The sequence below is a fragment of the Notamacropus eugenii genome, chromosome 7 (genome assembly GCF_028372415.1).
Source record: "Notamacropus eugenii isolate mMacEug1 chromosome 7, mMacEug1.pri_v2, whole genome shotgun sequence".
Classification (NCBI taxonomy): domain Eukaryota; kingdom Metazoa; phylum Chordata; class Mammalia; order Diprotodontia; family Macropodidae; genus Notamacropus; species Notamacropus eugenii.
In genome coordinates this window covers 55,843,343-55,860,605 of record NC_092878.1, presented here as the reverse complement: position 1 = coordinate 55,860,605, position 17,263 = coordinate 55,843,343, and the positions used below count along the sequence as shown (strand labels likewise).

Genomic DNA, 17,263 nt, shown 5'->3' with positions numbered 1-17,263 from the left:
TACAATAAAGAGGCTCCCTCAAGGAGCTCACAGTCTAATAGGGGAGACAGCCTGCAAACAGATGCAATATACCGGATAAACAGGAGAGAACAGAGGGAAGGCACTGCAATGGAGAAGGGTTAGGGAAGGACGTGGAGCTTTCTGCCTTTTGTTTCTACTGTCAGAGATCATAGTCACTGGAACACAAGTTAAGTCAGTCTCCATGAATGTTTGTATCTCATTTATAAACGATGAAAATAATAAAACTCATAGTTGGTAAGTAATCTTCCCTATTACTCCTCAGATTTTTCAGCTGAACTTGGATTATCCAAACCACTTTTCAAGTTGCTCACTCTTCTTCTTTTAAAAAAAAATTGTTTTTTACAAAAAGTTTTAATTTACGGAATAAAACAAGCATTTTCATAACACAGTACGGTAAAAAGAGGTGATTGTACAACTTGTTATTCCCTTTAAATATATATTGAAGTTATCATAATTGTTTTTCCTTTTTTCTTCCCTCCACTTTCCCCTTCCTCCCCTCCTCCTCCCAGAGATGGCTGCCATTAGACACAAATATGTATATAAACATAAAATCATTCTATATATACTTCTGTTTGTTAGTTCTTTCTCTGGATGCATGTGTCCTTTGTAGTGAATTTGGATATTTATAATAGTTAAAGTAACTTACTCAAAGTTGTTCTTAAAACTGTTGCTGTTACTGTATACAGCATTCTCTTGGATCTGCTCATTTCGCTCCTCCTTATCTCGTACAAGTCTTTCCCTGTTTTTCTCAGATGACCGAGCTAGTTATTTGTCATAGCTTAGTAGTATTCTATCCAAATCATATACCGTAACTACATTTTCCAGTTGTTTACCACCACAAAAGAGCTGCTATAAATATTTTAGAACATAGAGGTTCTTTTCCTCTTTCCCAGTCGTCTTTGGAAGTAGACTTAGTGGTGATATTGCTGGGTCAAAGGGTAGGCAGTTTAATAACTGTCTGTGCACAATTCCAGATTGCTCCCCGCAATGGTTAGATCAGTTCACAATTCCACCAATAATGACTTAGTGTCCCAATTTTTCTATCTCCTCTCCAACATTTGCTGCTTTCCCTTTCATTCATTTTAGCCAATGTGATAGGTATGAAATGATATTTCAAGGTCATTTTAATTTGCGTGTCTCTAATCAATAATGATTTAGAGCATTTTTTCATATGACTAAGTTGTTTTATTGTTCTTAGGGACTCCAGTTTCTATGTGGATGATTTTTATGGTATCATGACTACCATCTCAGGGAGAGGCAGAATGCGGAATAGCTAGGTCATTGAACTTGGAGTCAGGAATTCAGGAAGACCTGTATCTGAATCCTACCCCAGACACTAGTTGAGTGAACTTAGCCATGTCAGGCAATCTTTCTGAGCCTCGCCTTCCTCATCTCTGCTGCTTAGTTTTGATGATAATATTTGAGAAGTTAATATTTGTGAAGTGCTTTTCAGACTTTAAAACATTATACAAAGGTGAAATATTATTTTAATTACTCAATTTATCTTTATTTAGATCTGAGGTTCTTAACCTGTTTGTGTCATGGATCCTTTGCACAGTCTAGTAAAGCTTATGAACACCTGAAAATAATATTTTAAAATGCACAGAATAAAATATGTAAATTACAAAGGAAACCAATTATATTGAAATACAATGATTTATATTTGAAGCCAAATTAAAATTTAAAAATATTTAACTTTAAAAAGGTAGATATTAAAAAAAATGAACAAACCCCAGGTTAAGGGACCCCTGATTTAGAGATATGTAGGTGACAGTTTTAGAACCTGCAGCTAAGTAATTTCATATAATATTTTTGGTTATGTCCACTTAGTTCACAACAGTGAGGATATGGATTGTTAGGAATGGGGAATGCTTGTATTGTTAAATCATAGTTAATGATTTTTTCCTTCTGTTCCTATTCTTTATTCCTATTTCTTCCTACTGCTGAGTGGGGGAAGAAAGAGTAGAAGAATAAGGAGGTTTTTAGGTATGATACTAACTGGATTATTTCTCTATTTTTCTCCCTTCCCTCCTTGCCTGTGTTTTTGTTCAGAGCCTATAAGTGGTGAAAAGAAAAATGGATCCACTGCTGTTGCTGAGTCTGTTGCCAGGTAACCAGAGCTTGTTGCTATGCAGAGCAGTCTCATACAGAGCCACTGGTAATGAAGGAAAAGATGATTTATCGATAGTAGAAAAAAATTAAAATGAAACCTAGAAGAAAGGATTTGTAGGAGGAAAGATTGAATGTCACAGTTTTTTTCATTAATACTCTTATAAGACCAGTGTTTTGTCTGCTAATTCTTGACTAAAATGTTGACAAAAACAATTTTTAAAAATTTGCTCCAGTAATCATATTAGAATCCTCATCCTGAGCCTCTTTAGCCTTGGCGGGGCTCTAATGTGTGGCAGGAGACAGCTGGGTGGTCTTCTAGAGGGTCTTATGGGCTTTGTCCCTTATGGCTTTCAGCTGGTAGCCATTATATAAGATTGAAGCAGCTAGGTGGTGCAGTGGATAGAGCACCAGTGCAGGAGTCAGGAGGACCTGAGTTCAAATCTCACCTCAGACACTGGACACTCACGAGCTGTGTGACCTTGACCAATTGCCTCATCCTGGGTCATCTCCAGTCATCCTGATGAATATCTGGTCACTGGATTCAGATGGCTCTGGAGGAGAAGTGAGGCTGGTGACCTGCACAGGCCTCCCTCGCTCAAAACAAAGTCCAGTACAAGTCATGTCATTATCTCTCTGATGGCGTGGTCTTCTTTGGCAACGAAGGACGAACACACATTATATGAGATCATTTCTAGTGAGTGTCCCAAACTAACTGCAGTTTGGTGGTGTATCGTTCTTGATCTTGTTATTGTTGGCTCTTAGAGAAGATCGTTGGAGTTAGTGTCCCAGACTGATAGCTGTGTTGTGCTGGGTTGTGGTTGTGGTGGTGGTGGTGGTGGTGGTGGTGGTGGTGGTGGAGCGTCGTGTGGTCTTGGCTCTTTCTTGCTATGATGCCTTGAGGGTGACAGTATCTTTAGATTCCAGCCTGTGTAGTAGAGCTTTGCCATCTGGTGGCTATCGGAGGGTATAAAAGTCTCATCTGCTACTGACTATAATACTACTGAACATTAAATTCCAGTAGCACTGCTTAAAGCATGACAGAGCAAGTTCTTTGATACAATCCTGTTCCTACCTCTTGTTTACTACATATTCTGGAAAAAAGAATTTCATCACTCTGGACTTAATATCTCTTCCTGTAAAATGAACTTAATGTTTCTGGGTGTGGTTTATATGTTACTTTAGAATTTTCTGCTAAATACCCTTTATAAATCTATAGTCTTACAGTGGAGAAAAAAACATTTGTTTTACTCTGTAGTTGTGGTATTGTATTCCAGATGTCGCTTATTGTTGGTCTGCATGTACAATTTAATTTATTTCTAAAGTTAGAGAAAACCTTAGAGTGTGGGACAGAGAGCAAGGGTGGGAGTGTAACAAAGGAAGAGATTGGAATGAAAGGAAGTGGTTGTTAATATGCGTTATTGGTGATGGTATTAGTATATGTTTATCTTGTTTTAAAAGCATACCCAAACAGATGAAAATCTTGATCTGTAGGAAAAACTAGATTGTGGGATATGGTTTCTTTACAAATAGATTGAACACAGGAGTACTTGAGCTTCTTTTTTTGTTTCTGTGTTTCTGTACACAGTAGCTCTCATAAGGTTATGTTTAGAAGAAGGATCATTCTGTCTTCTGCCTACACAAGAAGAAGTGTTGCTATTTTCGTCCATTTGTAAGATTATATAGTGCCAGTAAGAGCTGAGCACTGCAGTGGGACAGAAATGCTGTTGGATGATAGCATGGGGCTAGGGATTGTGGGATTATGTTATTGTTCCTGATGACTTTCCTCATGCAGATTTTCTTAGGCTGCATTAGGCATATAAGAAAGCTGCATCTTGGGTCAAGGGAAGAATTATGGGAGAAGAAATGTGAAGGAAGGTTATTTACCTGCGGTGCCTGAGAGATATTTCTGTTATGTAGCACAGTGCTTGATACAGTCATCACTTAGTAAAAGCTTGTTGTCTGATTGAAAGTTGTTTATTCTCGCCAAACAAATGTAGACTTATCGCTTTACTCTGTTATCCTTAGTTCTCAGAAGACAGTGTCTGTGTTTAGCCGTGTCTGTGAAGTCCGGCAGGATGATGAAGCCAAAGGCCGTGATACCCCATCAGATCTTATCAGGTAAGCATTATTTTCATAATATCTTTGCTCCCATATTAAGTCATAAATTGATTGATGCCAGAAACTGCTATGTTCTCTCTTTGTGGTTTCCAATTTAGTTTTTCATTTGACTGTGGCATATTTAAGCCAGACTGAATCCTGTTTATTTCAAAAATGATCTTTGAAAAAGAAAGGGCCCTTTCTTTTTCCTGTGGCCTTTATATTTACATCTGTTCCCATCTTTTGTTCTGTCTTCTCCAGAAGGTGGCATTCTCAGTCTTCCTCTCTCTATTGAATATTCAACCTCTCCCTATTTTTCCTTACCTCCTGCTTTTCAACATGCTTAAATCTATACCCACATCCTTAAAAAAACTTTCCCTATTCTCTCCCATCCCTCAAGCTTTCATCCTATATTTCTTTTCCCTTTCTCAGTGAAATTCTTTGAAAAAGCTGTCTGTACTTGGTGCCTCGATTTGCTGTCCTCTCACTTTAACTCCTTGAAATCTGACTTTTGACCTCATCACTCACATAAAACTGCTGTCTCTAAAGTTACCAGAAATCTCTTAGTTGCCAGATCTGAAGGTCGTCTCTGTCCTTATCCTTGACCTCTGCTGCACTTGACGTTATTGATCACCCTTTCCTGCTGGATACTGTGTTCTGTATGGGTTTTCATGATACCACACTCTGCTGGTTCTCCTCCCACCTGTCTGACCACTCCTCAGTTTCCTTTCCTGTCTTACCTATGGGGGTTCCCCAAACTTCTGTCCTAGGTCCTTTTTCCTTTTCCTCCTGTACTTTTTCTTTTGGTAACTTCATTAATTCCCATGGGTTTAACTATCATCCATATATAGATGACTGCCAGAACTACATATCCAGACCCAGTCTTTCCCCTGAGTTTCAGTCCCACGTTACCAGTTGTATATTGGACATTTCCGACTGGATATCTCATTGACACCTCAAATTCAGCATGTCCAAAACTGAACTCCCAAACCCATCCCCTTTTTCCAAACTTCCCTCTTTTTTTTTGAAGATACTATCATCTTTTCTGTCTTCTAGGTTTGTAACCTCAACATTATTCTGAACTTTCTTACCTTTATTCGCCTCACATAACCAACCATTTGTCACATCTTGTCAATAACATCCTGGCTTCTGTGGCCCAAGTCTTTCTTTTCTCCATTCCAGTGCGTCCTGTGCACACTGATGCGAAAGTAATTTTTCTTAAGCTCAGATCTGATTGTAATTCCCCTACTTTTTCAGGTGTCTTGCTTCTAAGAGCAAATATAAACCCCTGTTTAGTTTCTTATAATTTGTTTTTAAAATTTATTTATTTTTAGTTTTCTACAATCACTTCCATGAGTCTTAGATTTTTCTCCCCCTCCCTTTCCCCTTCCTTCCCAAGATGCCATGCAATCTTATATGGTTTCTATATATACGTTGTTGTTAAGCAGATTTTTACATTAGTCATGTTGCATAGGGGAATTAAAATGAATGAGAAAACAAAGCAAAACAAAACATAACACAAGAGAAAATATTCTGCTTCGTTCTGCATTCCAATTCTATAATTCTTTTTTGGATGTGGATGGCATTTTGCCTCGAGTCCTTTGGGAATGTTTTAGGTCTTACATTGCTGTGAAGGGCTAAGTCTATCAGAAAAATTCCTCACACGCTGTGGTTTTTACTATGTACAAAGTTCTCCCGGTTCTGCTGCTTTCACTCAGTGTCAGTTCATATAAATCTTTCCAGGCCTCTCTGTAGTCTTTCGGTTCATCATTTCTCATAGCACAATAGTATTCCGTTACATTCATACACCACAATTTGTTCAGCCATTCCCCAATTGATGGACATCCCCTTGATTTCCAGTTTTTGGCCACCTCAGAGAGAGCTGCTATAAATATTTTTGTACATGTGGGAATCTTTCCCATTTTTATGATCTCTTTGGGATACAGTCCTAGAAGTGATATTGTTAGGTCAAAGGGTATGCACATTTTTGTAGCCCTTTGGGCATAGTTCCAAACTGCTCTCCAGAATGGTTGGATCAGCTCACAGCTCCACCAACAATGAATTAGTGTTCCAGCTCTCCCACATCTGCTCCACCATTTATCATCTTCCTGTTCTGTCACGTTAGCCAACCTGATAGATGTGATGTGGTATCTCAGAACTGTTTTGATTTGCATTTCTCTGATCAATAGTGATTTAGAGCATTTTTTTCATATGACTATAGATAGCTTTAATTTCTTCCTCTGAAGACTGCCTGTTCATGTCCTTTGACCATTTATTAATTGGGGAACCCTATTTAATTTTTAAAGCCCTTTACAGCCTGGTCCCAATCTGTCTTTCCAGCTTCAGTGGACTTCACTCTTCCTTCCTGTACTCTACAGTCCAAATGATATTTCATCCCCCATCTCTGTTCCTTTTTTACATTAGATATTTTTCATACCTGGAATGCATTCTCTTCTCACCTTTGCCTCAGGGAGTCCTTTTTCTATGAGATGCAGCTCATGCAGTCCTTTCTGTATGAAGCTTTTCCTGATCTCCCCAACTACTAATTCTCTCTTTCCCAAATCTTACATTTAATTAATTTTTATATATTTGCTTTTATTCATTTTATATTTATGCTTTGGATACTTATATGTACCAGGTATCCCAAAAGTCTTAGTGCAGTTTTGAGCTTTTGTAGCTTGAAACTGCACTAAGCCTTTTGAGATACTCTCCACTGTCTCCTCTTTAGAAGGCAAACTCTTTGCAGGAAGAGTTGTTTTCATCCTTTGTACGGGTGTCCCAACTGTCTCATATAATGAATAGCTTGTAGTGATGCTTAACAAGTGGTTGTTGATTAATGATTTGCTGAGGCAGTGTTCCAAACATGTGTGTAGGTGTAGCACATTGGTATTGTTAACCTTGATGTCAGAGAGCCAGATTCATTTTGACACGGCTCAGTCTCCATAAACTTTTTTTTAATATTATGAAACTTTTCATTTTTACATGTAGTTGATTTAACTTAACATTATACCTTCAAAGTTCGTGTACAGCAACCAGCACAGTGACACAGCTCTTATGTATCGTCATCCTTTATCTGTTGGCAGTGCACGTGGGAGATCTGCCAAGCCTCTGTCAAGATCTGACAGACACTAACCCCAATTTGGTCTGGTTTGCCAGTATCATTTTATGTAATCACTTCAGTGCATTTACTGTCGGTTGGAGTGGGTCTGAATGTTAGTGAATTGTTTTTATGGATTTTCACTTGAACTTTATTTTCATTGAAAAGGGTGTGTGTATTTGTTTTTTATTTTTTTATTTTTTAATGTTTAACAATCACTGCCATACAATTGAGATTTTATCCCCCCACACCTACCCCCACTACCCCCCTCCCTCCCCACGACTGCATACAATTCTGTATAGGTTCTACATATACTTTCCTATTGAGTATATTTTCACCATAGTCATGCTATGTAGTCAGACTAAAATAAATGAAAGAAATCATATCACAAATCAAAACATGATACACAAAAACATACACATACACAAACATGATCTGCTACATTCTGCGAATGACTTCCATATTTCTTTCTCTGAGTGTGGAAGGCATTTTGCCTTGAGAACCACCACTGGAATTTTTTTTTTTTTAAGAAGTTCTTGCGTTATTACGAAATTCCAAGTCTACCAGAAAAAACTCTCGCACACTGTGGTCGTTGCTGTGCACAAAGTTCTCCTGGTTCTGCTCCTTTCACTCAGCATCAGGTCATATAAGTCCTTCCAGGCCTCTCTGAAGTCTTCTTGTTCATCATTTCTTATGGCACAATAGTACTCCATTACATTCATATACCATAATTTATTCAGCCATTCCCCAATTGATGGACATCCCCTTGACTTCCAGTTTTTGGCAACTACAAAGAGTGCTGCTATAAATATTTTTGTACATGTGGGACCCTTTCCCATTTTTATGATCTCTTGGGATGCGTGTATTTGTAAAGGAGTTGTACTTGGACAAATTCAATAACTTTTGGCATTTGCTTCATGCCCCTACCCTCCGGAGGGTCTTGTGCTTTCCCAAGAAGGTTAACTCCATAGTTTGAAAAACTGTGACCTATAACTGTATCTGAGAACTTCTGTCCTGATCAGATAGCCAGTGTGTGTTCATCCTTCGTTTCCAAAGAAGACCGTGCTATCAGAGAAATAATGACTTTGTTTTGAGTGAGGGAGGGCTGTGCAGGTCACCAGCCTCACTTTTCCTCTGGAGCCATCTGAGTCCAGTGACCAGATATTCATCAGGATGACTGGAGATGACCCAGGATGAGGCAATTGGGGTTAAGTGACTTGCCCAAGGTCACACAGCTAGTGAGTGTCCAGTTACTGAGGTGAGATTTGAACTCAGGTCCTCCTGACTCCTACACTGGTGCTCTATCCACTGCACCACCTAGCTGCTTCAATCTTATATAATGGCTACCAGCTGAAAGCCATAAGGGACAAAGCCCATAACTACCCTTTAGAAGACCACCCAGCTGTCTCCTGCCACACATTAGAGCCCCACCAAGGTTAAAGAGACTCAGGATAATAAAGCTTAATCTACTCTCAGGTAAAATCCAAATCCTTTGCCTGTCGTTATTCTGTCTGACCTGTGAAGTCTTATCTTGCTAGCTGTCATAGATGGCCATTATCCATCCTTTTACCTACCTTGCCTGCTAACCCCTATAAATAGACTCTTTTATTTCTTTGAAGTTGCTTTTCTGTCTTTTTAAAATTAAATTTATTTTTTTGATTCAGCAAAAATCCACGTCCTGCCTGTTTCCCCTCTCCTTCTTCCCCCATTCCTCTTGAGAATGAAATTAACATCCCCCTTAAAAATGAGCTGCAGAACGAGATAAACAAAGCAGATGAATTAGGCACGGCCCGCAGAAGGGGAGAACACGGGTGTGTTTCCTCGCGCACTTGGAGCCTTTCGCCTGTTCACCCTTCACTGCTTGTGTTTCATTATTAGTTCTCTGGAGTCGTGGCTGGTCATTGCGTTGATCTGAATCCGTAAGTCTGTCAGAGTTGTTTGTCCGTATGGTAATGTTTTCATTGTATAAGTTGTTCGGGTCTTGTTTTCTTTACATCATTTTATACAAGTCTTCTCAGGTTTCCCTGAAACCATTCACTTTATCATTTCTTATATAGCACAATAGTACATACTATATTTTCTCAATTACACGGAAAAACAATGTTTAGCATTCGTTTTTTAAAGTTTTGAGTTTCAAGTTCTCTGCCTCTCTCCCTCTCCACCCCCTTCATTGAGGAGGCAAGCGATTTGATAATGGTTATGCGTGAACAGTCATGCAAAGCATGTTTCCATATTAGTGTATCATACTAGAAAACAAGAAAATTCATGCTGGAAATAAGCATGCTTCGGTCTGCATTCAGACTCCATCAGTTTTTTCTCTGGAGATGGAAAGCATTTTTCATCATAAATCATTAGGAATTGTCATTGTCCTGCTGAGAATAGCTACGTCATACCAGCTGATCATCGTACAACGTTGCTGTTACTGTGGACAATGTTCTCCTGGTTCTGTTCAATATACTTTGCATCAGAAGGGATACACTGAAGAAGGGTCAAGAGCTAAAATTATAAGAGGAAGTGTAATAGGACCAAATACCACGTCTTACTCTCAGCTTCTTAGGTCCAAGATGGAGGAGACATGGCTAGATACCAGTTCATCAAAAAAATATCTAGGAGTCTTACTCTTAATCAGTATTCTTAGATATTTAAATAGACCTGTGATGTCATCAGTTTGGGAGTTCCTTCACTTCATATCTCAACCTATTCATGTTTGCCTATTTTTATCCAAGTCCTCCTAGAAGTTCACCATAGGAGTTCTATCCCACATTCTGGAGGCATTCTTCCCTTGGTCCCTACATCTTGAGGATTCCAATGGAGCAGTCTGGCTCTCTATGTGTCATCCCTCATTTTTCCCACTTCGTAAGAGGATTCAAAAAACTACAGTATGATTCAGCATTGTGACATAAAAGCCATGAAAATTAATGGAGTCTTAGACTTCATTAAAAGAGATGCCATTTCTAAAAGTAAGGAGTTAGAGTCCTGTTGTCCTCTCTTCTGGTCATCAGCCTACATTTAGAAATGATGTGTTCAAATATGAGTGTCATGTTTTTGGAAGGATGTTGGTAAACTGAGAAATATTTTTAGCATACTGGATAGTGAACTATCCTTGAAACCAGGAATAACAGGGTTTAAGACCACCTCTGTGGACGCTGGGCAAATCACTCTTTTAATGCTCTAGACCATTTTGTGAAGACTGTAAATCACGGAAAAGATGCAGATTTATGTAGTTCAAAGCATTTTCCTTTCCTGGCAGTTGCCTGAACTAGTGAAACCATAGAAACAGTCCCTACCCCTATTAATAAACTTATGGGCACCATATCAGTTGAGGGGACTGAGGATGTTTACCTTGGAAAAGAGGAGACTCACGGAGGACATGATAAGTGTCTTCGAATATTTGAAGCATTTGCACTGTTAAGCTGTATGGGACTTGTTCTATTTAGCCCAGAAAGTAGAACTACCTAGGGACAATGTGTAGATGTTGCTCCCCCCCCCAAAAAAAATGAGATTTAAACTAGAAAATAAAAATTATTTAATAATATGGACTGTCTTCGAACACAGTAGTATGTTTCCTCTTATTAGAGATCATTAAGCAAAAACTGAATGATCATTTGCCAAGTATGTTATAAAGAGAATTATTTTCAGACTTGGGTTGGTCTCCTAAATGATTGCTGAGAAGTGTCTTCCAGCTCAGGTTCTGTGATTCCTTCTGCTCATCCACAACCTATCATTTTGTCAGTTCCTCTCAGTTCTGTGTCTGCATCATCTTGCTTTCCATTCCATCGAAGGTTCTTTGTACCATGGCCCTGCGCTGTTATAACGGCCTCCTTAGCTCTTCCCTACTTACCTCCTTTAGCCCGGTGATAGCAGATCCAAGGCATGGTTCTAATTGTCATTCCTCTGTTCAGAAACCTTTTACAAGAATTAATTATTCATAGAACAAGTCATAGACTTCGTATTAAAGCATTAGAGGTCCTTGACTTTTTATTCCCAACCTATCACTATTGTCTTATTGAACCCTGTATTGCAATCAAGCTGGCCTAATTGAAATTTCTCCCTTTCTCGCATTCCCACCCATCACAGTTTTATCCTTTCTTGGGAGTCTAGTTCACATGCCATCTTTTCTACGAAGTCTTCTTGATCCCCAGCTATAAAAATTTTTCCTTCTACTTTGCTCCTCTAACATTTTGCCTGAAGTTCTCCTTATCACATTTTGTTTTCATTATGATTGTATACATCCCTTATTTCCCCTACTTGATTTTAAGCGCTCTGCGTTCACAGAAAATAATTTGTTTGTATTTGTATCCTTCATGGGAACTAGCCCAAATGAGGACTTAAATATAGATTTAATTCAATTAGTTATTGTATCCTCTCTCTTATATAGTGCCTTTCTTTGAAAAAGAAGTACCCAGCAACTCAGGTATAAAAAACTTGAAGAATCATGTGAACATTCAACGTCTCATTCTAGGCCATCCTCCCCAGAAAGTAGAGAATTCATTTGGATGCTATATTTTTGATTGTTTGGTTACTGAAACTAGAGCTGCTATGTGAGCATTGAAATGAATATGTTTTCATTGCTTTTAGCTCCTCTAGATTTTTTTTGTTTGTTTTATAGTATCTTCAGAGACGTGTATGTTCTGCATCCTTTGATTTCAAGTAGGAATACTTCCGAGAGTCTTATTCCTCAGAACAGTACATTTGGTTTTGCTGGGATTTGTTTCTTATCCTTCAGAAACATTCTGTCACCCTGCATCTGTCTCTGTCTCTTTAAGTGGTGGCAGGATTACTTGCTTTGAAAAAAACTGTCCATTTTTATAGCATTCAGAGTGTATGTCTAGTTTTTACTAAAAATTCACAAGTATGGAATTTCGCTTTGTCTAATTTTACCACTGGAGAGCTCAGTTTTTGAGCCTGAAAAATGAAATTAACATAGTAGTACTTATCAAAAAGAAATTGCAGTTTGAATCATCATCATTAATAAGCATTTATTAAGCACTGAATATGTACTGGGCACTGTGCTGATCTTTGGGATTATAAAGGACGACAAAAAATACAATTCATGCCTACTAAGAGTTCACATTGTACTGGAAAAGACAATATTAAAACAACTATGTGTGTATAACGTGTATGAATGTATATGCACAAGTACGTATGTGTGTATCTACGCACACAGTGTAGATGGGAGGGAATGCACTAGAGTGGGTGACAGAGGGAAGGAGAAGGAGACCAGGAAAGTCCTTTTGAAGAAGATGGGGCCTGAGCAGAGACTTAAAGGAGGCCACGTAAACCAGTACACAGAAGTGAGACAGGAGAACATTCTAGGCAAGCAGGAACGCTGTTGAGAAGGCATAGCGTCAAGATTGTGTCATGTCTGAGGAAAAACAAGGAGACCAGTGTCACAGTGTGCTTGAATATGTGAAGAAGGATACATGTATCCTGTAAGTCTAGGAAGGCGCTGGTTAGGCTGTGGAGGGCTTTAAAAACTAGACACCAGATTTTTGTGGCATCTTGTAGGCAGTAATAGGGAGCCACTAGAAAATATTAAGTAGGAAACTGATGTAGTCAGTTTTGTCCTTTAGAAAGATCAGCTGAGTGGAGGATAGACTGGAAGGGGAGAAACTTGTGCTAGGGTTACTGACAGTGGCTTTTGCAAGAGTGTGAGGTAATGACTTGAATACGTGTCAGTCAGTAAGTACCAAGTGCCTTTTTACGTACCAAGCACTGTGCTAATCGCTGGGAATATACAAAAAGGCAAAAGAAAGTCTGTGCCCTCGAGGCCCTTACAATGTAATGTAAACAGCAAGCAGACAGATACGTACAAGGAAGCTGTGTGTTTGTCCTTCGTTGTGAAGAAGACCATGCCATCAGAGAAATAATGACATGACTTGCACTTGACTTTGTTTTGAGTGAGGGAGGGCTGTGCAGGTCACCAGCCTCACTTCTCCAGAGCTGTCTGAATCCAGTGACCAGATATTCATCAGAATGACTGGAGATGACCCAGTATGAGGCAATTGGGGTTAAGTGACTTGCCCAAGGTCACACAGCTAGTGAGTGTCCAGTGTCTGAGGTGAGATTTGAACTCAGGTCCTCCTGACTCCTGCACTGGTGCTCTATCCACTGCACCACCCGGCTGCCCCCTTACAAGCAAGCTGTATGCAGGATAAAAAGGGCATCAGAGAGGGAAGGCATTAGAATTAGAGATTCTTTGGAAGATGAGATTTTATTTGAGACTTGAAGGAAGTGAAGGAAACCTTGGGTAGACATGAGAAGGGAGAGCAAAATACCTAGATCTGAGAGATAGGGAATGTCTTGTTTGTGGAACTAGGATTGAAGAATATGTGAACAGAGTGAGGTATGAGACTAGAAAAATGGTGAGTTATGAAGAGCTTTGAATATCCAACAGAGGATTTTGTATTTGATCCTGGGGGTAATAGGGAACCTCCTTGAGGTGGGGGAAGAGGCATGAGGGTGGGAGGGAAAGGGGAGTGATATGGTCAGACCTGTGCTTTGGAAAAAATCATTTTAGTGGCCAGTTAGAGAATGGATTGAAGTGAGGAGAGACTTGAGACAAGCTGACCCACAATAATCCAGGCATTAGACGATGGGGGCCTGCACCAGGGTGTTGGCCGTGGCAGGAGAAGAGAAGGGGGCGTATTTGAGAGATGTTGCAAAGGTGAAATCGACAGGCTGTGGCCACAGTTTGGTCGTGGGAGAGGACAGGGGAGAAAAATAGTGAGGATTCCAGGATGATTACTAGATGCTGCCCTTGACAGTAATAGGAAATTTGGAGTGGGGAGGAGTTGGAGGGAAAGATGATGAGTTTGGTTTTAGATGTGTTTAGTTTAAGATGTCTACTGAATAGCCAATTTGAGATGTCTGTAAGGCAGTTGGAGCTGCGAGATTAGAGATCAGCAAAGAGGTTATGACAGGATAGGTAGATTTGGAAATAATCTGTATAGAGATGATAATTAAGTCCATGAGAGTTAATGAGATCAACTGGTGAAGTAGTATAGAGGGAGAATGGAAGAAGGCCCAAGAACCCTATGGGACACCTACAGTCTGAGTTTGATCTAGAAGAGGATCCAGCAAAGGAGCTTGAGAAAGAGTTGGTCAGATAGGTAAGAGAAGCAGGAAAGAGTGGTATCCCAAAAACCTAGGGAGAAGAAAGTATCAAGAAGGAGAGAGTGTTCAACAGTGTCAAAGGCTGCAGAAAGATCTAGGAGAAGGAGAATTGAGAAAAAGCCATTGGATTTGGCAATGAAGAGATTGATTGTAACTTTCAATGGAGCAGTTTTACTGTCATGATGAGGTTGGAAACTATATTGTAAGCCATTAAGAATGAGAGGACATGAAGTAGAGGCACCTATTGGCTATGATCTTTTCAAGGAGTTTAGCCTTAAAGGGCAGAAATTATAGGATGATATTTATCAAGGATGAAAAGATCAAGTGAGGATTTTTTTCAGGATGAGGGGAGACCTGGCATGTTTTTAGACAGTAGGAAAGGAGCCAGTAGACTGAGAAAGGATGCAACCTGTTAAAAGAGATGATACAGAATAGGATCGCTTGAGTGAGTAGATGGTGTTAGTCATGGTAAGGAGTAAAGCCACTTCTTCACGTGAGATAGCAGCAAAGGGGGAGATAGTGGTAGAAAACATCTGAGTGATAGGAGATGAGGATGAGGGATTGGTGTGAACTCCAGTTTTTTCTGGAAAATATGAGGCAAATTTCTCAATTAGGGGTGCAGGGAAAGGGGAAGCCATGGGAGATCTGAGGAAGGTTGAAAAGATTTGGAAGAGCTGTGAAGAGTGAGATAGTGTATTGATAAGAAAGTTAAAGAATAATTTGCATAACAGCAGTCAGGGCCCAGCTGAGGTTGTGTAACATAAATTTTTAGTGTACTCAACCAAAATGATTGCACGTGTGATTTTCTACACATTTGTTCAGCAGTACACGTGTAGAAGCAAAGGGGGCAGATGACGGGAGTTATCTAAGATCATGACCTTGTGTGTTAAGTATGAGTGTGAGAAATTGAGGATGACTTGAGAGGATGGTGGTGTTGACAGCAATAGGCAGGCATGAGAGACTAGACACCGCACAGATGTTCGCAGTAGAAGAATGTTAGGAAGTCATGAACTTATGTTTAAGGATAGAAGAACACGAGGAAGAATATTCTTTAGGACGAGAATCTAATACTTAATGAGCAGAAAATCTTTTCTCATATATATTGATATCTTCATTAGCTTTCATAGTTTCTTTAAGTCAACTTTAAGAATTCCTAAACACCGAGATTTAGGTGAGTATGTCTATGTGGCTAAACCGTGAGGCTGTTAAAGAGCTTACTTATTTTTGATAATTCCAGTATTAATTTACTTGGAGAATCCTACGTGAATTCGTTGATTTTCATGGGCTTTAGTTTCCCAGTCGATAAGATCAGAATATTACGAAGGTTAATGTATTAATGAACCTGTTATAACATCTCCGAGCAAGTGTCACGAAAACAATAGACGTGGCATCTTGTTTGAACCGTCATTTGGCGCTCCCGCTGTCTTTACTGCCTTTTTTTCCTCCGATATTAAAGCCCTGAAACCTGAATGCAGCAATGCAGGTGAGATACCATTAGAGTTACAGGAAGAGTTCTAGCTTCAGTCTGTGAATCTCTATGCAGTGCCTTTGTTAAAAAACAAAAACAAAACACTGTATAAATTAGGCACTCAATTGTAATGTTCATTTAGGGCACATGCATCTTGTGGCTTCAGTATTTTGTACTAAGATGCAAAAAATTCTTTTGGTGTTAGAGAAATTGATAGTTGAATGGGGCTGAGTGTCCCAAAGGTATTTTATCCAAGTTATACAGATATCTAAAGACAATGTCATTTTTCAAATCCCACCTAAATATAGCACAGAATTAGAGCGATACTGGTTATGTTAGATAATGATTTGTCTACACCTCTGATCTGATGGCTCACTAGAATCATTGTTGAATATGACAGTTATCATTTGAATTGATGGCCTGAGGGTTCAGGATGCCAGCAGGACAGTCCATGTGAATTCTTCCATCTCATCTCAGCAAATTAATGGGAAAGGTTATTATATATAAAAAGACACACTCTGCCATACATAGGAGCAATTCTCCAAAATAACTAAGTCCTGGAACAGATAACTTCAGACTCTGAAGTCCATTGTTGGAATAGTGCATCTTGGATCTTAGTCAAAATACGACTAATGTATTAGCAAAAACCTACATTGGACATTAACTAGGAAACTTTTTATTTTATTTTTAATCATTACTGCCTCCATTTGTACAGTTTAGGTATTACACTTGGTGTTTAGTCGTTGGTTGATGTTCACTTGTTTTTAAATATCGTATTGTCCAGGTGTACCTAATGTCTGATTTCTGGTTTTTCATTTACCTTTTCAAGTCTCCTTCGCTGCTGCCAGAAATAATTAAGACTGATGTCCCCATTTACTTATGCCATTTAGCGAAGCCAAGAATATAATTTGTTTGCATAATTGTGGATCTCCATTCACTACCTCTCAAAAAACAAACATAAATGTCTTTCATACTGTCGGGAGATGAGTTGAATAGTCATGGGTCGTTGAAGTAAATAGATGTAGAGGACGAAAACAAGAAAACAAACCAATAGTAATATAACGTGGATTCGGATCTCTGTGCAGTTCCTTAATGATGGTTCTTGTACCATGTACCCAAACTTCCCAGAGGGAATAGTACAGCAGTGTGAATCCCACTTAATAAGTATCTGTGAAGAAAATGGGTGACTGAACCACTGAAGAAGAGTTCTCTTCATGGCATTTTATCTCATGAATGCAACTATTGAAACAGTTAGGTCACTTTTCTCACTTATTATTTACACTATTTCTATTTCACGTCAAACCAGCAGGTATTTCCTGAGTGTTGTGTGCGAGGTCCTGTACCAGCTACTG

The 17,263-nt window shown here is 39.2% G+C and overlaps 1 protein-coding gene across 15 annotated transcripts in view; it reads left to right on the top strand.

The window, feature by feature from the left end:
• Positions 1–17,263, top strand: part of LOC140514443 (TP53-binding protein 1-like) — a 131,070-nt gene that overhangs the window by 77,224 nt on the left and 36,583 nt on the right. For all 15 annotated transcript variants that reach the window (XR_011970628.1, XR_011970629.1, XR_011970630.1 and 12 more), the window contains 2 exons: positions 2,074–2,131; positions 4,159–4,251. Coding sequence is in view for 11 of the 15 variants with exons in the window: in XM_072624816.1 (XP_072480917.1) it covers positions 2,074–2,131; positions 4,159–4,251 (151 nt within the window). In the remaining 4 variants the exon portion in view is untranslated. The remainder of the gene's footprint in view (positions 1–2,073; positions 2,132–4,158; positions 4,252–17,263) is intronic.